This window comes from Furipterus horrens, unplaced genomic scaffold (genome assembly GCF_987537825.1).
Source record: "Furipterus horrens unplaced genomic scaffold, mFurHor1.1.pri manual_scaffold_3, whole genome shotgun sequence".
Taxonomy (NCBI): Eukaryota; Metazoa; Chordata; class Mammalia; order Chiroptera; family Furipteridae; genus Furipterus; species Furipterus horrens.
Window position 1 is genome coordinate 21,073,867 of NW_028327173.1, and position 27,047 is coordinate 21,100,913.

Sequence of the window (27,047 nt, forward strand, 5' to 3'; positions counted from 1 at the left end):
CATCCTCGAGGGTGCCTTTTTCAAGAGACCCAGAGTCCACTAAGCAGTTCCTTTCCCAGGTGTAGGGAAATGTGCTAAGTCTGGCTGCAGTGCCCAAGAGATAAGAATCTTTCAAGTTTGCTGTTGTCCAGACTCATCATCCTCATTGTAGAAAAGCACAGGCCAAGAAGACAAAGAGCAAGTGCATCTGTGAAAGGAAACAGAAAGCCATCTGGTCCTCAGGGAAAGGATGTTTTCAATTCTTCCTTTGGGCCCAGGGCTAAGGTGATAGAGAAGTTTGGCACTGGAAGCTTCTTAAATACTGTCTGAGTTAGAGAAATTAGGTGGCAGGAGAGTAACTAACTTAAAGTTTCAAAGTAACTGACTGCCAGATTTGAAATCTTAAAGCATGTCTCATAAATCTTTTACTTTTTCTGCTACACTATGTATGTGTTCATTTCTTAGACCATTATTCTAGACAGAGCCAAAAACCCAAGTAGTAACTTAGCTCAATTCTGACCAATTTCTAAGATCAGATAAAATTAAGTATGTTGAGATTTTAACTGCATTTCTTCTCTTTTCATTACAAATTTTAGTCAGATTCCTTAGTCACTCTTAAACTAAATCAGCAAAACTGAAAAAGCTTTTTGGAACAGGGAATATGTACCTCAGAGTATAACAAAAACACTCAGGTTATTATTGCTTAATGATCAGGTTATGCAGAATCAGTACATTTCTTCCTCCAGTAAGAATACTATGTTCCCCAATTTATAACCCTGCAATATTCACTGGGATCGCTCTAAAAAGCCACTGAACTATAACACCTTCCTTCCCTCCTCTGGGAACACACTTCTGATAGTGACTACAATGCAGAAAACGTTAAATAAAACTTTAACAGGAAAACTGCACAGCTGCCTCTAGAGGGCAAACGAGGTTCATTTTAATCTATAGCTTCTCTTTGGCTGATTCAGCTAATTCTTCAGTTTGACTACAGTCCAAAACAAGCCTGGCTTTGCTTCCTGTTATGCTAGAAATCCCTGGTTTATAGATGACTCCACTGCAGTCAGATCAGAATACAATCCTTCTTCCCCGGGATTAGGAACCTCAGGTCTAGAGACTGTTAAAGACATAGTGGTCTGTTTCAAACCCTTGGCTCTGCAGGACTACCCAAGCTACGGAAAATGACATGAGCTGAATTACAACAGAAATCTTTATTAAAATGTGTCCTTCAGTAATGTTAGCATACATACAATATACACACATACATCTGTACACTCTTTGACACATCTCACGGATTGCCACCATCAGTTTAACCAATAAATTAAAACTTAAAAAAAAGAAGGAAAGGGTATCGGGTGTGGGACTAAGGGCAAAATTTCCCACATTTTATCTGTAAGAAATTGCAAATTTATCAGTTTCCCTGGGGAAACCTGTGACCAGAGAATATTTGAAGTAAAATACATAAATCTTCACCCCCACCCCCACAAACAAACAAAAAAATTCCAAAAGATGCAGTTACAAGTGTGCTTCTCAGAACAGGAGCATTCATTCCCCTTCATACTCTGGCTTCTGCACCTTCTGGCTTCAAGACAGTCTTCCCCTCAGCTGGGGCAGAGAGGTTCATATGGGCACTTGGGCTCGGTGCACCTTGTGCTCTGGGAGTCGAGGGGCAGACTGCAGTATGGGAGTGAGGGGAGCCACACTCATCTGAAGTGATGTCTGGCACATCATCTGACTGTGTGTCTGAGCTCTCCAGGTCACTGCGGATGCTCTCCGGCTGGGCCAGGCTGATGTCCCAAGGTTTGCTGGCCAGGCAGTCTTTCCGTTCACAGCTTTGGTGTTTGCAGAGGGGATCTTCTTCATTGCTGCCACTGCTGCCGCTACCACTTTCTTCTTCATTCTCCGCCATCTGAGCATGAACATGGAGCGAGTCCTCTGTGCTGCTTCCACTCACCAGCTGATAGTGGCTTGGTTTGGCTTCAATGTCCACTTGGATTTCCATATTGTTGCATTCTCTGTAGAAACAAAATCCACTATGCTGAGTCATGCATGGGTCATGCTATACCTGTTGGTAAAAGCAGTTTGTGGGTTCAGGGTTAGAAAGCCCCAAAACATAGGTAAATAGATTAGAGCTCACTTTTAGTGAAAATAAAATTTAACCTAACACTGAATTAGAATGGAGAAGAACAATTAGATCCTTTTGTTCATTTAAACATACACACACCTCTGCCTATTTCTTTAAACTAAAAAAGAGCTTCCAAAATTCAACTAAGTGTCAGAGCCTCACACTATCTTACCCAAATATGAAAGTGAAAGAAGAGTCATAGCTTTTTACTTCTGTATCACAATTAGAAGAAACCAGAAACTCTCCAGAAGGAAGTGCTGCACCATACCAGATACACTAGTTTCTCAAAAATAAAGAGAAATAGGCTACAGGAGCCACATCAAGCAAAGGGCAACATGAGAACAGAAGCCACAGACCCATAGATATCAATGAATACCTATCTAGCTCTCTCAGTTCCATGCGAATAATTACTGTTGCAAAAGCCAAGAAAAAGAAAAAAAAAAGGAAAATAAAAAAAGAAAGAAAAACACCATCTAAAAATCAAGTGCTAACAAAAAGAATCAATCACAAGCTGCCAAGAACTTGCTCAATGAAGTCACAGAGTACACACACTATATATCCCACTACATGGTACACAGAGCTCTAATATAAGGCATTGAGTTTCCGAAGGTCTAGTACCTAACCAAAAAATGCAACCTCTCCTGGGCATCTGACTGGTCACATACCTGTCCTGTGGGTTGTAGGAACTGATTATGGAACCGGCCATAGCACGAGTACTTGCGTTGTCACTAATTGCACCAAGACTGGCTGTGTCTTTGGGGAAAATTTCCTTTTGGACATCGGCTTGGACTTCTAACCTGTGTAAAGAGGGGACGTTCAAGTTAATATGAGACCTGGGTTTCCAAGAAAGTCTGCTTCCTGGCACACATCTCTTCCATTATTCTCTTGCAAACTGAGTTGAGCTGATCACCAATTGTCAAGTAGATGCCCACATTTTCTCTCTTAAGTATTTACTGAAATCGTCCCCTCCTTTCTATCCCTACTGTTACTGCTTAACTTCAGTCTCTCTAGATCTCCTGCCTGGATAACTGCCATTGGACTCTCTCTGCTGTAGCCTTATGTCCAAGTTAAAGCACTTCTAGATCAGTGCCAATGTCAATGAAGATATGATCCCTCTAACAGTCCTCTCTTGGCTTCCTATTGACAACTGGCATTTAAGGTCTTCCTAATCTGCCTCCAAGCTCTCTCCAGTTTCTCTCTCACCATAGGTCCGAAGTCATAATCACTCTGAATCTTTTCTTTCCTTACACACCTATACACATTTTATACCTCCATGACTTTGGACATGGTATTCCCATTCTCTGAAAGTTTCCTTTCTCTCTATGACAAACCCATACTCAGTCCTTAACAAAGAAATTATCACCTCCCCTCAATCTTCCAGCACACCAGTCACTTCCTAAGTGCTCCTACAGCACCTACCTATTTATTAATCAATTTACACATCTCTCTCCCACTCATCTGAGTTCCAAAAAAGGAAAGACATCTCATTCACTTTACCCTCCATGTCTTGCGCATGCTAGGAACTCAAACATTTAGCAATCAAATTGCCCCCAAGCTATGAAATTGAAGGACATACAGAAGCCAATTTCCTACAAGAGCAACAAACTTTTCCAATGGTGTCTCAGAGCTAAGAATCTGTAACTATTTCCTTTGTGGCTCTAACCCCATTTTGTTGTACACTTAAGCATTTCCTCATAATGGGTTTTACAGTGAAATCCATCTGACTCATTTACTTCCAATAGAAGGCTTTCCCAGAACAGGAACAGCAGGATTGGCTAAGCTGTAGTTTCAGCAAGTCAGTATCCAATTATGTCTGTCTGCTTATTTACAGGGGTATTGGTTTTAAAAAAGCACAGCAGTGAATTCTCCATAAAGTGGGGGAGGAATCCCCTAATAAAGAGACAACTGGAGACGCAGACGGGTCAGCAGCAGCCCGCAGCCGCACATTCAAACAACCTCCAGCCTGCCACCTGCACCTCTGCTGTGCTGCTTCAGTCTCAGATGCCCTTCAAGAATGTGCCACAGCCCAGGAAAAGGAGGCAGTGCAATGAAAAAGTGAATCAAGTCAGAGCCTGGGCTCTAGTTTCAGCTCTACCACAGAACCACTCTCAGAATTGGAAGAGGCTTTTCACAAAGACCATTTACTTGGGGGGTTCCCAGATGCTTGCTCGTGCACTCACTATGATAGAATCACTTGGGAAGCCTTTTCGAAATACAGATCCCTAAATCCCACTCCTGGAGATTCTAATTTACTAATACTGGGATAGGGCCCTGAAATCTATTTTTAAGAGGCTCCCAGGTGACTGACAAGCACTCAGGTGTGAGATCCAGTCTAACTGCCATCTGTTGCTTGACTTCTAATAGCCAAATGGCCATCTGGTCTCACTTTAGACACTTCCAATGATACATAGCTGAACATTTACTAAGGTAATACATTCCTTCTTTGGACTTTTATATAGATTTTCCCTATATTCTCTATAATGAATCAAAATAAGTTTTCCTCTAGCTTCTGCCAAGTCATCTTAATCTACCTCTTGGCGTGAGTCAGATGTTTAATTCTTTTCTCCAGTTCAAGGCCCTTCAGATATCTGAAGGCAACCCATCTCCCCTACCTCCCTAACTTGTATTGCTCCCCTCCCACCCCTCCCAGTCCTTCCCAGGCCTCTGTCTCTACTGTATTCAATTACTTCTCATGTAATATCTATTAAGTTCCTCTGAGTATGTCACTTATCTAACTGATGAAATGACCAAGCAAGTCACAACCTCTTTAGTCATAAAGCTTTACATACTCTCAACACAAGTTCACAGGATTCATTTTCTTTTTCTACCAAATGGGAATAGGAAGCTAATGAGGATAACAGCACCAACAAGCCAACAAGATACAGCATAAATGCTGTTCAACTGAAGGCCAGTGACAAGCCTAATAGAGAGCACATCTCGGAAACTCTACAAAAATATGTGCTTTTCCTTTCTGAAGCAGGCAGCTTAATATAGTAGATGGAGGATCTAAATATTATCTTTTATATGGAACAGTGGAAAGAACACTGAACTTTGTATAAGTCATTTAACCTTTCTAAGCCTGTTTTCAAATTGTAAAAGTAGGAAAAAAACAAACACTGAAGCCCTGACTGGTGTGGCTCAGTGGGTTGGGCATCATCCTGCAAACCGAAAGGTCACCAGTTTGATTCCTGGTCAGGGTACATGCCTGGGTTGTGGGCCATGTCCCCATTGGAGGCGTGCTAGAAACAACTGATCAATGTTTCTCCCACCTCTTTCTCCCTTCCTTCCCCTCTCTCTCTAAAAATAAATAAAATCTTACAAAAGAAAAACAACCCACTGATGGTTAAATCAAAGTGAAATGATACATAGGACATGCTGGGCACTGAGAAATGGCTCATATAGGTATTGTGTGTTATAATTCCAACTGGTTCTTTCAGAAGTAGTCTATTTGCTTACCTGCTGTATTTTCCCTTGCCACTGGAAAGAATGCCACCACTCAGTGTGCCCCCAGAGAGGGCTGCAAAGCTGGCTGTTTCGCTGTATGGACCCTGCATAACACTGAGTCCATCTGTAGGGCTTCCACTGGTGCTTAAGACACTAGTCAGACCTTCAATGCTACTTTCTCCAATGCTGGGATTCTTGAGGGCTCGCCATGCATCTGCCACTGGGAATGGAACCAAACATCTCAATTTAAGAGAGCACAGCATCAAAACAGTCTGACATTTTCCTGCAATGACTCTTCAGAGTGGAGAACATTCATATAGGAAAATACTCATCTATTCAGTAAATGAACAGCTACTATAAGCAGCCACCACACATCAAGGGTTTTACCATATATTTGTATGTAATCTTTCCAATAACGAGGCACTAATAGCCCCAATTTTAGATGAGGAAACAAAAGCTTAGAACTAAATGATTGGTCCAAATCATGGCTAGCCACACAAAACAAGAATTCTGATTCCAAGTCCATTATTCTTTCCAATATACTTTAGATGCCATCTAATCAAACATGAAAATTTCAAAATATGATTTAGTTTATGGGCTGATTTTAGTAGGAAGCTTGGAAAACCTCCAGAGATCTCTGTGACCCAGATGAGTTAATATGATATCATCTAAGTAGAAGTCAGAGGGCTTGCTCTACTCCCAGCTCTGCAGAAGCTCTTAAACCCATTTCATAGATGTTGAGACTAAAGCTTAAAGAAGTTCCCATTAAATGGGGAATAATAATAGCTCCCACCCTTCCTCTTCAGAGAGCTGTTATGAAAAAAAACAGTGAGATAATGACTGTGTAAAGTCCTCTGAAAATTATAAAGTACTCTGCAGATTTAAGACTTTATTATAAGCACTACTATTACCAGCATACTTGGAATCCTACGAGTTTGTACCTGCCACACAGAGGCAGGTACCAGAGGAATTAACCTAATAACTCTGGAACAAAGAAATGGAAAGCTAAAAATACTTTACCCCCTACAAAGCTCATTATCAAAAGTCATCCAATGGCAGTCTCTCTTTAAAATGAGCTAAATTTTACTGATTTTTATCTTGTGTTCCATAAATTCAAAAGGAAATTAAAAACCCCCTTTTACCTGTGATTGGTCCATCATCTTCATCAAACTCAATTTTTACTCCCTTTCCATTGGCTGTGCTGACTCCACAGCCTCCTCCACGACAGAGAGAAATGGGCACAACCCCATAGACATAAGCCAGCATAATGGGAACGCCAATACCTGGGGGAAGAGAAGGAAATATGTCAGCAGCACATCAGGTTGAAACTGCCCTGAATTCTTCCCAGCCTGAGCACAGACAAACCACTTTATAAAGGGCCAAGGAAACACAGGACTGGCTATCCCAAACAGACTGGTCCTAACAATGACAAATGGCCTTAGACTCAGGAAGGCTTGGATTAGAGTCTTGGCTCCAACTTACTAACCATATGACCTTGGACATACCTTCCAAGTTGTCAACGATAAAAAGGGAACATATATACCAGTGTCTAACACAGTAAGTATTATGTTGCTTTAATTTTTCCCCTTCTATTCACTGCTGAAGTGCTAATCTAAGAACAAATCAATAACCAAATATTAAATAAGTGACCCCTGGGGTTAGGATCCCCCCAGAGCGTTAATTCCAAAATCTTACTCCATGTGAGGCAGAATTGCTTAGTTGTTAAGAGCACAGGCTCTGAAGTCAGCTTGCCTTGACTCATGTCCCAGTTAACTGACCTTGGGAAAATTACTGCACCTTTCTGTTATAATTGTGCTGCTGTGAACATTAAATAAATTAATATACACAAAACACTCAGAACTGCTCCTGGCACATGGAGAGCCTCAATAAATGTTAGTTATATTACTATTATTCTGAAACAAACCCTCATGCTTCCTCAAAATAGTGGGAGGCACTAAGCAAATCAAAATAAAAGTAATTTTGTTTTGTGGGTTCCATTGCAAATGAAGAAAAAAGAAGATAAAAGTTTAAAAACTAGGCCTTAAAGTAATATTCTTTAATTCAACCTCCTGTAAAGATCCCTTAACTCTGATAATTTAGTGTGGTTGATAATCATCATAATAGTACCTAACAGAGATAACTCCCAAGGTGGGTTTGGTAGAAAATGTAGGGGTTTCCAGGATGAAAGATCTGGTCAGCTGGCTAAATTGCTATAGCCAGAAAGCTAGTTGTTGGGGGAGGGGGATGAGAGGGGGAGAGGCAGGAGTGAAGTTGTGGTCCTGGTCAGCTTCTTACCAACACTAACTGCTGCAATAACTGGGGATGCAATGACTGACAAAGTCACTCCTCCTGTGATAGCCAAATTCCTCTTATGTTTGGAGGTTTTCCTTCCTTCATACCTGCTATGAATCTATAAATAAGATAAAAAAATCCAGGTCAGCAGGTTAGAACATCAATCTTTTTGCCAAGGGAGTAAAAGGACAAGTGAATATTCTCATATTAAGTTATCTATATTAAACATATTGTACACCCCAAAAAAGCATCTTTCTTAAATTTTAACCTCATCAGACCAGGATGATATAAACTAATATAAAAAAAGTTAAACCAAGAAGAGACAAAATAACTCAGGAGGGAGAGGTAAACATTTCACCTTTAAGTCACTGACTGAGACAAACCAAATCTAGGATGTTAGTAAGAACTTTCAGATCTCTTGGGGGTTTATGAAAATCCATTTAAGAAATTAAGGTTATTTTTATCCAAGAACCAGCTGGTTTTCGGGTAGCTCTGAAACATAAGCTCTCCCCATTTCCTTCAAACCTTTACCAACAACCTGAAAATGGAACATGCACAGAAATCAGTATCTTACCTTCCTGCCAACATATACAGGAATGCCAATGACCATGGCAGGAATGGCAATGCCAGCAATGAGGGAAATCCCCACTGGAGCACCAATCAATGTGCCCAGCTGCCAAAGAATTTTCTTCTTACGGCTCCATGGCTTCTTGCCCCAGAATGTGCAGCCAGAGGGGCTACAGAGGAAACATGTTGAAGTTAATGTCAATATTACAAATAAAAGCAGCTGTTGTCACCAGAGAGCTTGATAAGAGCAAGAACCTTCTTTTCAACAGGAGTGGTTAACAATTACAAGAAGTTACAGGAAATGAATATACTACACAAGCAGAGCAAAGGACAAAGCCAGACTACTGGAGCTCTGGGCTTTTTACTTTTTTTGTAAAGACTTGAAACCTCTTTTCTATTCTTTTCTGCTGAACTCTGTCCTCCCTAGTCCACCAAAACTGACCCAGCTTCCTTGACTGATACTACTTGAAATCCTGCATAGCCTATAGACATGATGTCTCATCCAACTGCATTGTGCTTTGCAGCTCATGAACACTGATTTGCAAAGTTTTCTTGGCATATGTCCTACCACATTCAATAGATACTACAAATCATGTTCCTGGGAAAGGACATAAAAAGACTTGTCACAGCCTTTATGTCAGTTTCATACTCTTAGTTTGGCTACGTTTATACTCAGTCTTTTTGAGTCCAACCATTTTTGTTCACTTTCTTTGTCCTGTCTCCTCTATCAGATGGGATAAGCAATTTTGAAAGTAGGGATCATGTTTTATGCACACTTGTGTCCCCATTAATTGGTAGACTATAAGTATTCAAATGTTTGCTAAATTGGGAATTAAAATGTTTCATTTACATAACGAATATTAAAATTGTAAATATTAACTCCTTCGGGACAATATTTTAATATTCACTCAATAAATTCTTCGGAAATTCACTACATCAGCAGTCCCCAATGTTTTTGGCACCAGGGACCAGTGTTTCCACAGATGGGTGGTGGTGGTGGTGGTGGTGGTGGGATGACAGGAGGCAGAGCTCAGGCGGGGGGCATTGTTGGGAGGATGAGGTGATTAGAAAGCATTCCAGGCAAAGTGAAGAACTTCTAAACAAGTATGGAGGGATAAGATAGCACAGAAGAGAAACAGGGAACAGCAAGCCTGGATTATGTATCTGGTATATAGCAGGTATGAAAGCAAAATGGAAAAAGTTAGAAAAGTAGATTAGGACCAGACTGTGCAAAGCCTTAAAAGCCAAGCTAGGGAAATTGAACTTGATCTGTAAGGTAATGGAAACAGTCCCTAGAAATTGCAGAGCTGGAAAAAAACATAATCAGAGGAGTGCTTCAGAGGAACTTTTTTTTATAGTTTCTTCATCCTGTAATGCCAAGACAGACTATGACATTCTTTCCCCTAAATCAATAAGAGAATAAGACTATAAAAGCAATGGACACATTTTTCAACTCACCTGAGGTAATGCAAGTCTGAGATCTCTTTCATACAAAGCCAACAGAACTCACAGCCACATACTGCACAAGTCATATGATTACAGCTTCCATCATTCATCTTGATAATGTAAGCACTGCATCGTGGGCATGGCTTGATGTCATCTGCTAAGGGGGTAAGGGGAGGAAGAATAGGCAGAAAAATAATTCCAGAAAAACCTAGTTAGACTTTATTATTCCTAGGAGTATGTATAAAAAATGAGGCAGTAAAGAACTCTTGACTGAGAATTCCAAATTGTGCAACCCACTTCCCTGGAAGGCTGGCTGTGTCTAGACTTCAGGGAAGTTCATAAAATGGATCCTGGCTTGTACAAATCGAGCTGCTTATCTCAAAAACAGGCACGTTACATACCACTTGAGCCACACCCTGAGCAAGACTTCCCTAGAGAAAGATGATCCCCAAAATAATGGAATTTCACCAGCCAATAGGCTGGCAGAATTAAAAGCATAGTCCAGCAGGAAGAACAGTCTACAGACTGGAATTGGCTTTAAGTTTCAAAAAACTTTAGTTCAGGAAATTAATTTCTCAGACTCAGCAAGTATCATTGTGACATGATCTACTGCAAACCATGGTCCTTTCCCAAGATTCTTTCAAATTCAAAACCTAAAAACAATTGGGTATGCTATGTAGTATACACCTGGTAATCTTCACAGCAAGCTAGGAACTATCCTATTAAATGACAATTTTAGGAGATTATGCTGTGCCAGGAAAAAGTGAACGGTAAAATCTTTCCTACTAGCCTCTCCCAAATGACATCAGTGAAATAAGTATATTTGTAAAAGGCAATAAATCCACTGACATTTTAAAATATGTTTTCTCTGACTTGTAAAGGTTGGAGCTGAATGTGTGCTATTCCTACTTTTAAGGTTAATCATTAATCCATACTAATATTTCCTTTCCTTATATCTGTAGCCTATTTCCAAAAGTGGTGATGCACTTAAAGCTAGTAGAAAAACAGTACAGGTTAAAACACTAATTTAATGTCTTTCGGCTCACAATTAGTTTTTAAAACCCCCCTAGCAAAAGAACCTAATTGCTTGTCAACCTGAGACATATTACTAAGGAGGCAGAAATGAGAGAATTCAGCCCTGGCTGGAGAGCTCAGTTGGTTAGAACACTGTCACAATAATGCCAAGGTTGCGGGTTTGAACTCTGATCAGGGCACACATAAGAGAGCACCAAGCAACCAATGAAGGCAGAAATAAGTGAACAATAAATCGATGTTTCTCTCTAAACTCAGTAAAAAAAGAAAGAAAGAAACTAGAAAATTCAATTTCTTGTATTCTGATTTTACTGGAGTTGGATAACCTATAATGGTCAGAGGGGGAAGCTACATATCAATTATAATATTGGAAGTATTGCCAAATAGTTTCTGATCTCTGATTCCAGAAGATACTTGATTATACAGTAATGTAATTCCTCCCAGCTTTGGGCTCACATAATAAAGTATAAAATAAAGAGTTAAATGAGACAGTGCTAATTTATACCTGGTCCAGATTCTTGCCCATAACTGAGACCTGAAGTGTGCTTGGTTCGTACTCGCAAAGTCTGTGCCCTCTGCTGACGGGCCATATCGCATGTCTGATTTGGATGCCATATTTGCTTGCAGTGGTAGCAGAACTCAGTCTGGCAGCCTTCCCTCTCACAGGTCAGCTTTGGGCAGCTCGCACAGCCATAGGCAATAACAGCGTAACTGGGTAAGGAAATAGGAAGCAATATCAGTAAGTTAAGAATGATCTAACCAGGACAGACAGACATTCATCGTTTCCAGTGGGATAACACTATTTGGCACTCCCCACCACCACATATGAAGTAGAGAAAAGAACACACACATAACACACACGTACAAGAATGCCTAACAAACTGTTAAACATATTCTGTGTGAGAAAGTAAATTTCTTTCTGAGATTCTAAAATCACAAATCATTTATTTCCTGAAAAAATAGGGGGAAATATATTTAAGCCTGAATTTCTAGCATGTATCCAGTCACAGTTAAAGCTGCTTTAGGAGCAGTTTGCCATAGCAAGTTTCATAAATAACAAGGTACAAAACAAATTTCCTTGTGATGGTCTGCTATATTTAGAGAGATTAGAATTTGTTTACATTAAGGGACAGAACATTTGTAAAATAAAGAACTATAGTAAAAACTAAAGCAAGTATGTATACTTTTTCATTTTGAAGTTCCACAGTGAAGCTGGTCTGACCACAGCCTCAGAGACAATAGCTTTATTTTCCTCCTTCTTCCCTCTCTCCTCTCTCAATTCAAATCTTTACCTTGAAATATCTTCTTTCTTGACAGGCTTCAGAATCCAAGAATACCACTCACATTTACCTCATTAATTAATATAGAATTAAGGCCATATCTCCTCCCCTCTATTCTGATCCATATTCTCAGTAAAGATGGGCAATTCAGAATCTATCAGTACCAGAATCAAACGGTTTCTTATAATTCATGGGTTTTTTTTTTACCAAGAATTACTCTCCCACAAACAAGCCAATATATTTACAACTATTAGCCTTTCTAATTCTAAATATGTCAACTAAGTGCTCAGATTACACTAACAAGTGGACACTTGTTTAAAAATTAAAAATGAAAGTAATTTAAAAAAACAAACGAAGAAGAGAAGACAGTAGTTGTGAAACTTCACATAATTTTTAGACAGATCAATGAGTGCAGGATTAGGTGTTACCATCTGGGTTTTGTTGTCTCCTATTCTACACTCCCCTCCAGTAACCAAAGACTTCAAACACTTATACAAAAGGCTAATAATGTTTTCTCAGACTTATTCTATGGTTGGTTTGTTTATTTGAATGTACATTATATGTTCAGAAGAACTCCAGCTCTCAGGTTTATCATAGATTCTGCAAGTTGATTTGAAAATGACACTGAAAATATTGATGAAAAGGTGTCATTTATGTCATATAATATACGCTCTATTAAAACTCTTCTCAGAAAGAGCAAAGTTAGAATAGATCAATGTATGAATGCAAATGATTCATATCCTGTAGGAGTTCTGAGCAAATCTAGCTGCAAAATAACTACTAAAGATAAACAACGTTTCTCCTGAAGAAAGTGAAATGCTTGATATTGTGTGTTAAATGGGAAAGGTACTGGATGATCTCAGAAAAATATTGTCAACTTCTAATGGTAAAAATTAGATAGTGTGCAAGTCAGTAAGCTTTGAACATTTCATGATCCATTTTTACCTTATGCGGTGGGAGTAAATATTTATTAACAGATTCCCTCAACCCCCCTTCTTTAAAAATAAAAACATTTGATAGGGTTGACAATGTCAATTTTGGGTGTTGAATTTGGTTCCAAGGAAGTAAAATAAACCCAAATACTCATGAACACAAAGCAATCTATTACCATGACACAAAGTTACTCAAGGCATGAGATCTGGCATTCCTGTTTTTAGGTGCCTGGTCTGGGCTTCTTGCCCCTGACTCATACTGCATGACACTGCTAATTAAAATCTCCAAACCTTAGCTTCTATCCCCAAAATGGAGGTATAGGTGCTTGCCACTTTCAAGTGTTACGAAACATGTTCTAAAACTGCATTTGAGATCTTGCCTTGACAGGAATGATATAAAAATCACAGCACTATTTTTGGGGGGGGGGGGTAGGGTCCTACTTCCTAGCCTTCGCATACTCTATTCCTTCTGCCTAGAATTGTCCTTTCCTTACTTCTTGCTCTAGCAAATACTTATCCATGTAAGAATCATAAGAATCAGATCAAATGTCATCATCTCTATAAAATCTACTTAACTTCTCCAGAGAGCTGGTTGCCTATTTTATGCCTGTGCACAATTAATAATACTTAAAATACTTATATACTATTTTATAATACTTACCACATTAAATAGTAATCATCTGTTTACTATGTGTACTACACTAACCAGACTACACTCAAGGAAAAGTATCATTCATTTTTTAATCTCCAGGGTATAGGACACTAATTTATGTTTAAAGTACCTATGTTGAATGAATGATAGAGATATTCTCCTGCTTAGGTTCTTTTACTTTTCTCCAGGGCATTCTAGTTCTCCTGAGCCATTACTCTGCCCTAAAGCAATCTTTTAAACGTTTTCTTGTACCAACAGGCTTACTATATGTCAGGTATTATAACTTAATCCTAAAATTTTGTGTAAGACCACTTTAGAGGTAAACTTCTAAGTTCTAAATAGGGCAATCTGCCCTGGCTGGTGTCACACAGTGGATTTATGAGTATAGGTCTACCCTGTCAGGGCACATGCCTGGGTTGTGGGTCAGGTCCCCAGTTGGGGGTATGCAAGAGGCAACCAATCAATGTTTGTCTCACAAATCGATATTTCTCTCCCTCTCTGTCTCCCTCCCTTCTTCCCTCTCTAAAGAATAAATAAAATCTTTTTTTTAAAAAAAGGGCCATCTTATTCTCCACATAGCTGAAAAAAACCTCATCCCTGAGAGACCAAATTCGCCTTGACCATCTTGTTTCTTCGGTCTCATGTCACACACTGCCACTTCTCCTCTACCCTGCTCTCCTAGCTTAGCCACGCATTCAGGTTTGCTTAATTAGAAGCTAAATAGAAGATGCAGGAAATTACATGTTGCTAAGTATACAGATGCATACTTTCCCCCCTTTAAGTTCATACAACTTTTACTAATTTTGTTAATTTCCTAAGTCTTCAGAAACATCATAATGTGTGACAGGCTAGACCACAGAGAGCATTACCTTACTTCAGCCCTGAGGGAAAAATTCCTTTAGTATGAATTTAATTATGTTCCAACAGACCCTGGTAATAAATGTGTTCCTGTATTATGTCTATACTTCCCAGCTCCAGGACATGTAATTTCATTCAAAAATCAACCCTGAGCACATGTAAGGGTGGCAGATGTGGGCCAAGTTGTCACAATGAGCTGTAGCCTTACTATCTTTCCTTTTCCTGCCCAAGTTAAAACCCATGTTACCTCCAGGCCAGACAACTGGAAGAGACTACTATCTGGTCTCCTTATTCCCCACTCCAATCCAAATTCTAATTCTAAAAGGTTATCCTTCATGCTACTCTTTTGCTTAAAATCCTTCAACCAAAAAGAAAAAAGTCCTTCAAACCTAAAAATCTTTGCATGGCCTAAGACTAGCCTATCGACTTGAATATTACACATTCAGATGCTAACAGAACTAGACTCAAGACTTAGTCTTTTATTTTTACACCTTCATGCATTGGCTTATAACATATTCATTTAAGATCCTTTTTTCTCTATCTACTTCTTTGGCTGATACTAATTCCTGCCCATAATTTTCATGGCTCACATCAAACATTATCTCCTCTGTGAAGTCTTTCTTGATACCGTGGTGCAAAACCTTTCACTTATCCTCTAAGAGGATTTATATTTTCTTTAGTATTCGTTATATTGCATTTATAATTATCTATCTAGCCATATACCTACCTACCTACCTACCTATCTCATCTACCAGGTAAAACTCTGTAAAGTCCTTTTTGTAATACCCAGTACACACCTAAGGTCTGTTGAATAATCACCCACCTGTCCTCTTCTCACCTACCCTCTCGTTAACTGTTTCTCCTCCAAAAACTGTGCTGTTTGTATTCCTTATCTTTCTTATCAAAATTCAACTATTCATTCTATTCTTCTGGGAGCTAATTGAAAGAATCTGCTCACAGTGTTGTAGAAAGAGTTGGAATATAGATAGATATCCTAGTCTAGAGGTGCTCTATCTACTCAGAGATTAAGGTTTATTGTTAAATAAGGACACTAACAGCCTTGCCAAATTAGCTCAGTTAGTTAGAGCATCATCCAATACTCCCAAGATTGTGGGTTCAATCCCAGGTTAGGGCACATACAAGAAGCAACCAATGAGCACATACATAAGTGGAACAAATTGATGATTCTCTCTCTCAAAAAAAAAAAAAAGACACTGACAGAAGGCAGGCCTGAATAACTGTTAAAGGAGTTTGCAAAACTGCAAACAGTCAGGGAAAGTTTCAGCTATGTCTTAAAGATGCCACAGAATACAACATGCTTCCTGGTGATCTAAATTTGGGAAGATTATACCAGATTGAAGATTTATATTGCATTATTAGCATTAACAACATTTACAGTGTATATTAGCATGTGTAAAGGGTCAAAGAAGCTCAGAAATACATTTGCTTTATTTTCTTTAATCCAGTATTTCCCAAGCTTATTTAATCACAAAATATTTCTTGTTTCAGAAATGTCTATAATATACCTTGGGGAATATTGATATATATGAAAAATAGAAAATAAGATCAAAAGATTGATACTGTAGCCCAGGCTGCTGTGGCTCAGTGGATTGAGCTTCGGCCTGCAAACCAAGTGTTGCTGGTTCGATTCCCAGTCAGGGCACATGACTAGGTTGCACATCAGGTCCCCAGTTGGGGGTGCGTGAAAGGCAACCACACAGTGATGTTTCTCTCCTCCTCTTTCTCCTTTCCCTTCTCTCTAAAAATAAATAAACAAATAAATAAATAAACAAATAGTAAAAATAATAATAATAAATTAAAAATAAAAGCAAACCAATAGATTTCTTAAAAAAAGAAAAAAAGAAAAAGAAGTATGATACGGTAAAGGGGCTTGAATTATAAGGATATATCATATAAGTACTAAGTTACTAAAGATATAAGAAATCATCTTGCCCTGGCCTGGTGGTTCATTTGGTTAGAGCATTGTCCTGATGCTCAAAGGTCGCAGGTTTGATCCCTGGTCAGGGCACATAGAAGACAAAAACAATGAGTGTATAAATAAGTGGAACAACAAACTGATGTTTCCCTCTCTCTCTTAAAAAAAATCAATAAATTAAAACAAATCTTTTTAAAAGAAGTCATTTTATAGGTCAGGTATGAACAGTTTTAAGCAGAGGAGTGATATAAAAATTTCCGCTTTAAAATGAGTACTTCGGCAAATATGAGAAAGATGTATTGGGCTGCAGGATGATGCAGATGGTGGGGAAAGGGGAGGAGATAGAGTGAAGAGTTGTGATATAGAATGTACGGCATAAATTAAGAGAAGAAGCCCAGAAGGGCTTCAGGGAGGAAAACTCCTTCACTGACTCAGAAATTTGTCTTGGTCAAGGAGCTTGTTCTTCCCTCATAAATATGCTAGAGATAAGCAGAAGCTTCCTGTTTATGAGATGGTCCAGTCCAGTTGTCAAGGAAGGCCAATAACTGATACTACCTGCTGTGGTCAGGTGGGAGAGGGCACTCTGCAGGGGACTCTCCAGTGAGAGGCTGGAGTGGTGGACCTGCACAAAGAATTTAGGTCAAGACAGCCTTATCTCCTATTCATTTATAGGTAAGATCTGCCCCATTGCCTCCTTTGTTCGCCCCTCAGTCTTCTAGAGATTCTGAAAGGGTTTAAAGATTGACAACAGGGCACTTGAGAGGAAGACATTAAATATTTACATTAGTTGTGGGTCTCTGAAAACACCTCATATTTAAGCAGAGCCTCCAAGCAGTACCAGATCAACTGCACTGTTTATAAGCTGTGAGACATTGGGTCCCGTACACACTTCCCTGCAGTGGTTTCTCCCTTACAAAATAAGTTTACCACCACCTGCCTGTATGAAACTAAAGTGAAATGATTTCTGAATGAGGCTGGAGTTTGAAGATTATGAAGAACTATAAAAATGTCACTTTGTATTTTGAGTTAATTTTATCTCATTTAAAAGTATGTTTTAAAGATTACACTTGGTGGTACTGTACTTAATATTGAATAATAATATCAATCTTTCCCTCCTAAAATCAGCTCCCTTATTTACAAATAAAATTGTTTCAAATATGGTAAAAAACTCAAAACTCTTTGCGCTGTTCTCCAAATATTCTGTAAACAAATAATGAATATGGCCCTGGCCGGGTAGCTTAGTTGGTTAGAGGAACATTCCAATACACCTAGGTTGGGAGTTTGATCCCGGGTCAGGGCACATACAAGATCAAACTCCCAACCTAGGTGTATTGGAATCAATCAATGAGTGCGTGGATGCGTGGAAGAAGTCTCCGATATTTCTGTTTCTTTCTCCCTACCCTTCTTCTCTCTCTCTCTCTCTATCAAAAAAAAAAAAAAAAATCAGTCAATTAAAAAATTGTTTTTGATGAATCTTTTAATATATACTGTTCTCATCCTGAGTAATCACAGTGAAACTAGTGATAAGAACTCAGTAGAATCATTTATATGCTCCCCTCACCCTGCCAAATACACATACATAGACACACAAAGAGCAAAGGAAAGACTTGATAAACCTGGCCAGTAAGAACTTGATCTGTGGACAGTAAATATGGTCAGGTATGAGAAGAGATAATTGGGGCTTAGGCTTCTGCTCTAGTGCTCATCCGTGACTTTTACCAGACCCAGAAGAGTAGACCAGTTTGATTAAAACAAAACAAAACAAAACAAGCTATTTTTTCTCCTGGCATTAAAGAGACAAAACCACTGGCCACATCCCCAGGGAATTCAGACACCTGCTTGGGAGGTGACAGAATTTTAAAGTTACTCCCTGTTCATTTATCTAACACCTTCAACTAAAGATCTCAAAACACTTTGCAAACGTTAATTAAGCCCCTCAAGTCAGGAAGGAATTAGGCCTATTTCAGATAAGAAAAATAAAGTAGGTAAGAGGCTGTTAACAATAAGAATCAGAAAATAATTGGCTTTTCCAATGTTGTCCTTAGGCCACACTTGAAATGACCCAGACAGCAGCATCCCCAATAATGCTGACAAGCCCACGCTTTTTAAAAGGAGGTTGAGAGGAAAGAATACTGAACTTAGCTGGAGTTTAGACCAGTGTTTCCACTAGTTACATGACTCTGAACAAGTCACAAAATTTATTTAAACTTTGGTTCCCTCACCTGTAAAACTAGATCAGATTTATCTTACCATGTTAAAAGGATCAAATTAAATTTTGTATGCCTGGCACATGGATACTCAGATGCCAGCTTGCTTGCTTTCCCCAGATTCACCTTCTTTAAACCCACAGATAACACATTAAAAAAATTATATATAAAATTGTTATTCTTTTAACTAATTGAAAAAAAAACCCAACTCTGGATGATGACTGATGCAATATTTGGCTAAAATAGAAAATGGCCTAATTCTTTAATAACTTCCAAATCAGCGATGGTTTGGAGTTGTCATCAAGACTGTAAATTAATTCCTGTCCCTTTTTATTGATGTGAGCAGAGTCAGAGGTTGACTTCAGAGGAATAACAAAACAAAAAGGGAGCTTTTCCAGAAAGATAATCAGTGGTCCCATATTTCTCAGTTAAAATTCAAGGAAACTCACATCTCAAAAAAGGAGTTAATATGCCATTCCAAAATTAAGTGTTCACTTAAATTCTTTTGGTTCAGAAAACAGATCAATAGTGTCTGTAAAATGTGAATATCAGATAAATTAAGCTCTTAGGGTCAGCTGGATCACCAAATATAAGTGAAAACACCTAAGAGCCTACATGGTTCTTTCTGATACTTATTAACTGAAAGTGAAAGTGATCTACCATAGATAAACACAGTTCCTTTGACAACAACACTTCAAAGTAATTTAGAAACCCCATCTCAGTTAGGTTAAATAAACAAGTTTGGCAGAATAGATAAATAGAAGAAGCTTACTCTTCTTACTCCCCTAGACAGTCTATGTCGGCTTCTTTTGAAGGAGACAAACAGCGGCATCATGGAATCTTAAAACAGCCTTGATATACAGGCTACAATTAAAAGCCCTTCATAACTCCTTTGAAGCAAAGATCATGAAGCTTTTTACTAGCATTACATTTACTCACTGCAAAGAGTCCCTAGCATTTTTTTTGTCCCCAAAACATGACACACAGAATAAAATGATCTGCAGGTAAGGGCACAGTCTGACTCCCAGCCACTGAGCTGAGCCCCTCTTCGCTGCTTGTACCCATTCATGGGATGTACTGAGAGTAACACACAATCGGATTTTAAAAAGTGGAGGAAGGAGGGTCTCCACTGAATGCTCCAGACGGCTAAATCTGGTGGTATTATGTCTCTGCAGTCACAGCATATTTTCTCACTGACCTTAAACATTCAACATACATGGCGCATTAAGAAGACCATCATCAAAAACTCAGGATCAGAGGGGCTGGGAGGCACATTTTCCCCTCAGGTACCAATCCTCTGGGCATCCTTCTTCTGAGTGCCCCTTTGCTTCCTGGACAAACAAAGGGTCCACTCCTCACCCTGCCCAAGGCAGCAGTGGAAGAACCAGAGGGGGCCTCCCAACAGTTTAGCACAGACGACACACAATGCCCACGGTGCGCCCGGAGCTCTGTCAGCGAGTGTCCTTCCCCCTAGTGCCAGTCTCGTCACCGCCATCCCAACTTTCACCAGGGGTGGTCAGGAAGAACACACCCTCTGCTGCAATGCTAGTAAGCCTGGCCCTAGCCGAATGGACACACCCCTCCCAAGCGTTGCCCCCTCAGAATGATATTCTCGTTCCATCTTTTGCCATCTATCTTCCCATTAAGAGACGTTCCTTACCTCTGGACAGAGGGGCGTTTACCCGACAAAAAACTGCCCTGCCTCCTGCCTTGATGGATAGCTCCCTTCCTCCACGGCTACTCAGTCTCCACCTCACGCTCTTGGGCAGGGGTGGGGTGCTGGTGCCTCCACCGCACTCGTCTGCGCTTACGGAGGGTTACCGCCTTCTTTCCGTCCCATAGGTCATCCCTCACCTCTCCCTCCACGTCTGGACACGGACGGACACACGGACGGACACACACACACACACACACACACACACCCCCAACACAGCGCCGAGAGCCACTTATAGGGGCGGGTCCAGTCCTCAGGCACCGGGTTCGGGTCGCAGCTGCCACCCCGGCGGCGGCCACGCCCCCGCGCTCACCCGCAGTCTGGTGCCGGGCACCAGCGGCAGTCGGGGTCCGAAGCAAGGTAGCGGCGCAGCATGAACTCCTCATACTTGTGCATGAGAGGCGGGTCCGCGAGCAGCAGGCGGATGTCGTGCGGGTTGAGTCGCTCGCTGCACTCAGGGCAGCTGATGGGTACCCGGCTCTCGCTGATCTCCAGGCGCAGGTAGTGGCGGAGGCAGTCCCTGCACGAACGGTGCGGACAGCTGAGCAAGCGCGGGGCCCGCTCAGGCGGCAGCCGCACCAGGCACAGCGGACACTCCACCTCCTCCGAGCCCGGGCTGTCGCCCTCCGCCGCCTCCTCCTCATCGAACCCGGGCCCCGCCGCTGCTTCGGCCTCCTCCTCGGCCTCAGTGGCCGGCTCAGCGGGAAGCGCCTCGGGCAGCGGGGCCTGGGCCGCGGCCGGGGCGGGTGGCAGCAGCGGAGCGGCCGGGGGTGGCGGTTCGGCCTGCGGCTTGGCCCGGGCGCGGCGGCCGCGGGCCGAGGCGGAGAAGACGCTGTGGAAGGTAAGGCGCCGGCGCCTGCCGCCGCTGCGGCACTTGGGGTCCGGTGCAGCCGCGTGTAGGGATGTAGAGCGCGGCGACTCGGAGTCCTTCTCGGAGCCCATGGCCCCCAGAGGCCGAGGGGCGAGCAGCGCCCAGCGCTGCCACAGCTCCCGCCTCAGCGGCCCCCTCAGCCGGCGCCCCAGCGGCCACCGCTGCTGCTGCTGCTGCCGCCCTCCCCGAGATAGAAACCGTGCAGCGTCAACCAAGCGGTTATAAAGCCTCCACCCCTCGCGCCGCTGCGCAGTGCGCAGGCGCTTTGCTGAGACACCTCACAACCCGCAACGCGCAGGCAGAGGGGCGCTGGGCGGGGTCAAATGGGGAGGAGCCGGACATTCTGGGGCGGAGCTTCACCTCCTCGCGGTCATGTGATTCCGGGACAGCCATCTTGGGCAGATACCATCCAACGTTCTTTCTTGGCCTTCTCCCGCAGATTTATCACTCCTGCCCGGATCGCCCTGCCTCATGGATAGTATGAATGCCACTTCCAGCAACTGATGCTTGAGTTACTTCATCTGTAAAAAGCAGTAGAGGGTAGATTAAATGGTGATTCCCAGCTGGTCTGCCTTCCAACATTTCTTTTGTTGTTGCTTATTAAGCAAACACCATAACTTAATAAAGAATATAGTCATTCACTGAACATCTGCAAAGCAGAAGCATTACTAGATAAGACAGACAGCATCTCCCTATCTGCAAAGGATGTGCAGAATAAAGTACAAATTCCTTTAGCATTTAATGCTCTTTGTGAGCTAATAAACTTTATTCCTAGGTCCACCTCCCATTCTGTCTTCCTGGTAGCTTGGTTATTTAGAACTTGTGAAAGGAGGCCCAGCATTTGGGCGGGGGTGTGGGGGCTGGAAGTGCATTTCTTTTGCTGGTTCCCCACACCTCTGTAGACCATTCTCAGCACTTGGTTTCCAATCTTAAGGTTACCTCATATAGTTCACATTCCAGACAGTAAGGAGGAAAAAGGAAAGAAAGGTCCACCTTTTTCTTTTAAGAAAACAATCACATGGCCATACTGGGAAACGTAGTTTTTTAATGGCACAATGTGCCCTAAAAATAGGGCTTTACAGCAGTCCCTCTCTATATCGCGGTTCTCTTATCATGGTCTCACTGTATTGTGAGATTTTAAAAAATATATTTAATTATTTATCGCAGATTTTTTGCTATATCGTGGGATTTTGAGGTACTGTATACATATGTTGTTAAAGTTACGTAAGTTTAAGAGTGTAGAATATGTTTAAGAACATAAGTAGTGTTTATCAAAGTGTGGAAAAGGTTAATAAGGGAGTGGGAAAGGTTAATAAGGGACTGGGAACACTTTATAAGTGTGTGGGAAGGGTTTATAAAGCCTTAAAATATATATAAATACTAAAATAAATGTAAGGTTCCTACTTGGCGGATATTCACCTATCGCAGGGGTGTCTAGAACGTAATACCCGCGATAAGTGAGGGAATACTGTATTATGATTAAGGAATGGTAGAATGAATATTGGAAGGTAACCATCTGTCTTTTTCATGGGTGGTATTTAAGGCCATGAGAAAGGTCCCTAGAGCTCTGGCAGGTTAGTTCAGTTGGTTAGAGCAATGACCCGATATGCCAAGGTTGTGGGTTCAGTGTCTGGTCAGGGCACACACATGAATCAACCAATGAATGAACAAATAAGTAGAACAACAAGTTGATGTCTCTCTCTCTCTCTCTTTCTCTCTCAAATCAGTAAATTAATAAAAAAAGGTCCCTAGGAATAAGCCCTGAAAAACTTAAAAATTTTAAGGTGAAACAGTAGAAGCGACAGCAAAACAACAACAACAACAAAACCACAAACAAACAAGCAAACCAAGCAGTTATGATGTCATAGACACCAAGATAAAATGTTTCCAGGGTTGGAGTTGTCAATTGTGACAAAAGCTACTGAGAAATCAAGATAGACAAAACAAAGACGTGACTGCTGATTTTGGCAATACCAAAGAGACTTATATAAGGAGGAATATTTCTTCTCAAGGAGGAAGGTGGTCTGATGTTGAATGGCTAAAACAATTAATTTCTATACCTCGGTCAGAATAGGCTATGCTCTGGTGTAGTACTAAGGAATCCAAATAGCTCAATAGCTTAAGACAACAATGGTATATTTTTGCCTACTCATACAAAATCTGCTGTGGATTAAGGCATTTTCCAGGGTAGCTCTGATCCACTCCACTGGGTAACTCAGAGATCCAGACCACTTCCATCCTGGGCTCCACCACCTCATCATAAGACTTTCTGGATTGACTCAATAGTGGAAAGAGAGCTGGAGAGTTGTGCACCAGCAATTAAATACTTCAGCATGGAAATAACACATTCCTTCTACTCATAGACTATTGGCCAGAGCTTGTCATACAGGCCCAAGTTCCCTTTAGCCATTTTTTACTCTGTTCTTAGTACCTCGTCAGTTGAAGAGCTCCCTTTGGGGAAGTGTGTGCTTGTGGTGGGGATGAAGGATGGGGAAGAGGGATGCCTTGCTACCAAAGGAAAGGGGGACCCCTGACTGTAGGCAGACCCAGATGACTTTTAGATGCTTTCCCTATATAGCTGACAGGAATAGCTGTCTGAATCGTAGCTTGCTGAAAAGCTCAGCATACAGAATGCTAATTTTGGCTCTGGCTCCCAAACAAACTCTGCTCAGCTCAAAGCTGCCACCATCAGTGCTTCGGCAGAAAAGTGACCTCTGATAAAGGCCACTGGACTTTTCAATGGCCCCATTTCTACTGTTTTTTTCTCTCTTGTGAACCCATCACCCTTGAATCAAGGGAGTAGAGAAGTTCCTCTTAGTTTTTCTTCTGTGTTTCCACTTGATAGAAACCAAGTAGTGATTCAGGGAGATGGCATGAAAGAGAGAAAGATTCTTACTCATCTATTCCCTCACTCAGTAAACATTTATTATGCTTTGTGCTAGGCCCTTTGCTAGGCAGTGGGGTCATGGAAATAAAAAAACAAAACAAAACATAGCTTAAGGTGGGTTACGGACAAGAAAAGCAGGTCACTGGGATACTAGGTGATGAGGACATGTACAAAAAGCTATGACAGGCCAGAGGAGGGCATGGCAAGCCTTGCTCAGGGTGGTCAGGGATGGCTTTCCTGAGGAAGAGCTCTTTGAGTTGGATCTCAAAGGATGAGTAGGAGTTGACAAGTTATTCTAAATTGAGGGAGTCTGGAGGGAAGGCATAGGGGTATAAACACAGGATCAGTCTGAAGGAATGTGAACAGTCGGGTATGACAGGAGGAGAAAAATCTGGAAGGATGCACAAGAGAAGAGAGAATAGCCAAGACATGGACAGGTGAAGAGGGCCAAAATATGTCTTTTGGGGTATTGATTTTAAGCTGGTTATTAAGAAATAAAAGGCTCAGAAAGAACCTTGGACCCTCTCCTTTACCTGCTTAAAGGAATTCAGATAGAAAACCCTGCTCAAAGGAAGGGAGCATCACCTTAGCATCATAACGTAAACTAAGTGTAGCAGAAAAGGACAAATCTAGCAAGGCCTGTTTCTCTCTGTCCTGTTGTTTCTAGGTGGGCTGCCAAACTTTACCACATTTGCTCTTTCTCATCTTCCCGTAAACTGCTTGCTTTATTATTGAAATCTCAGACCCCTGCCTCCCTTTCCTTTGCCCAGAATACCATATAAACATAACTGCCCAATGACTCTATGGGTCTCATATTCTTATGATACCACCACATATGTAATAATAAAATTTGGACATTTTTTCCTGTTACTGTGTCTCATATTAATTTATTAGTCCACGTACAAGAACTTAGAAGGTGGGACTTCCGGTCAAGATGGAGGACTAGACAGACATGCTGTGTCTCCCTCCACAACTAAGAAGGAATACAACTACCTCAAAACTAGAGACAATCAGAAGTTCCAGAAAATTGAGTTGCATAGAAGTCCAACAAACAAAGATGTAAAGAAGAAATACTCACCCAGACAGGTAGGAGGGGCAGAACCGGGGCAGAGAGGACGTGGTGTGGTAGCCAGCAGCAACAGTGGCAGTGGCAGGTTGACAAAAAGCACAGTCACACATTTTAAAAAGTCAGGAGGGACACCTGGGGAGTACTCCTAGCACTAGACCAGACCTCACAGCTCACAGTCCTAGCGCTGGGGAAGATAAAGCCTCATTGCTTCTGAATGTGCAAATCAGTGGGGGTTGGAGCAGAGGAAGAAACTTCTGGTGTCTCAGTAGAGTTTGCTTGTTTAAAGGCCCCCCCAAGGTCCTAGAACATCTGCAGACCCACCCACTCTGGGAACGATGGCTAGGGCAACAGCTAGAGAGGTGCCAGTCCCATACAGAAGTGGGAGAAGTGCCTGGAAAGGGGGCAAGTGCTGAGCAAGCAGCATTTTTCCCTCTCAGCCCCCTCCCCCACATACAGAGCCGCAACGTGGTGAAACGGGTCGCCCTGTACTGATAAACACCTAAGGCTCCGCCCCTTAAATGTAACAGGTGCGACGTTCTAAGACACAGAGGCAAACAAACACAGGAGCTTGTCAAGATGAGGAGACAGAGAAGTATGGCCCAAAAGAGGGAACAGATCAAGGTTCCAGTGGGAGAACTAAGCGACGAGGAGATAGCAAACCTAACAGATGAGGAGATAATCAATCTAATGGATGAAAAGTTCAAAACACTGGTGATAATGATGCTCACAGGGTTGAGAGATATGCTTACGTATGGCAAACACATAAGGAAAGAGGTGAAGCCTATGCTAAGTGAAACGAAGGAAAATCTACAGAAAACCAATGGTGAAGAGAAGGAAACTGGGGTTCAAGTCAATGATTTGGAACATAAGGAAGAAATAAACAGTCAATTACTACAGAAGGAGGAAACAAGAATTGAAAAAAATGAAGAGAGGCTTAGGAACCTCTGGGACAACTTTAAACATGCCAACATCCGAACCATAGGGGTGCCAGAAGGAGAAGAGGAAGAGCAAGAAATTGAAAACTTATGTGAAAAATAATAAAGGAAAACTTTCCAAATTTGGCAAAGGAAATAGACATACAAGTCCAGGAAGCACAGAGAGTCCCAAACAAGCTAGACCCAAAGAGGACCACACCAAGACATACAATAATTAAAATGCTGAAGTTTCAAGATAAAGAGAGAATCTTAAAAGCAGCAAGAGAAAAGCAGAGAGTTACCTACAAAGGGATGCCTATAAGACTATCAACTGATTTCTCAAAAGAAATTTTGCAGGCAAGAAGGGACTGGCAAGTAATATTCAATGTTATGAAAAGCAACTTACAACCAAGATTACTCTATCCAGAAAAACTATCATTTAGAATGGAAGGGCAGATAAAGTGCTTCCCAGACAAGGTAAAGCTAAAGGAGTTCATCATCACCAAGCCATTATTATATGAAATGACTTACTTAAGAAAAAGATCAAAACTATGAACACTAAAATGACAACAAACTCACACCTATCAACAACTGAACCTACAAAATAAAAATTAAATCCAACTAAGCAAACCAGAATAGGAACAGAATCATAGATATAGGGATCATTTGGAGGGTTATTAGCTGGGAGGGGGAAGGTGAAGAAATGGGGAAATGGTGCAGGGATTAAGAAGCATAATTGGTTGGTACAAAATAGACAAAGGGAAGTTAAGAATAATATAGGAAAGGGTGAAGCCAAAGAACTTATATGCACGACCCATGGACATGAACTAAGGGGGGGTGGG

At 41.3% G+C, this 27,047-nt stretch overlaps 1 protein-coding gene across 4 annotated transcripts; it reads right to left on the reverse strand.

Annotated features, from left to right (window-relative positions):
- Positions 1-1,171: 1,171 nt before the first annotated feature.
- RNF19B (ring finger protein 19B) lies at positions 1,172-21,533 on the reverse strand. 4 transcript variants are annotated; one of them, XM_090269048.1, is made up of 9 exons: positions 20,778-21,529; positions 11,391-11,596; positions 9,866-10,007; positions 8,415-8,577; positions 7,844-7,958; positions 6,691-6,831; positions 5,561-5,768; positions 2,770-2,901; positions 1,172-1,994 (listed from the first exon to the last, which is right to left on the reverse strand). In XM_090269048.1, exons 1-9 carry the CDS (start codon positions 21,404-21,406, stop codon positions 1,535-1,537), a joined length of 2,196 nt encoding a protein of 731 aa, XP_090125174.1. In that variant the 5' UTR covers positions 21,407-21,529; the 3' UTR covers positions 1,172-1,534. The 4 variants fall into 4 exon arrangements, with proteins under 4 accessions (XP_090125174.1, XP_090125173.1, XP_090125175.1 ...); XM_090269047.1 differs by having other exon boundaries at positions 9,866-10,010; XM_090269050.1 differs by having other exon boundaries at positions 1,981-2,044; positions 9,866-10,010; positions 20,778-21,533.
- Positions 21,534-27,047: the final 5,514 nt, after the last annotated feature.

Bases quoted from the DNA above. Each gene is read 5' to 3' on its own strand.
- RNF19B (XM_090269047.1), bottom strand. From the start codon at position 21,406: ATGGGCTCCGAGAAGGACTCCGAGTCGCCGCGCTCTACATCCCTACAC. The intron at 10,011-11,390 runs GTATAAATTAGC...TTACCCCCTTAG, and splicing joins TGGGCAAGAATCTGGACCAG to CAGATGACATCAAGCCATGC. The intron at 8,578-9,865 runs GTGAGTTGAAAA...TTTCCTCTGTAG, and splicing joins TCAGACTTGCATTACCTCAG to CCCCTCTGGCTGCACATTCT.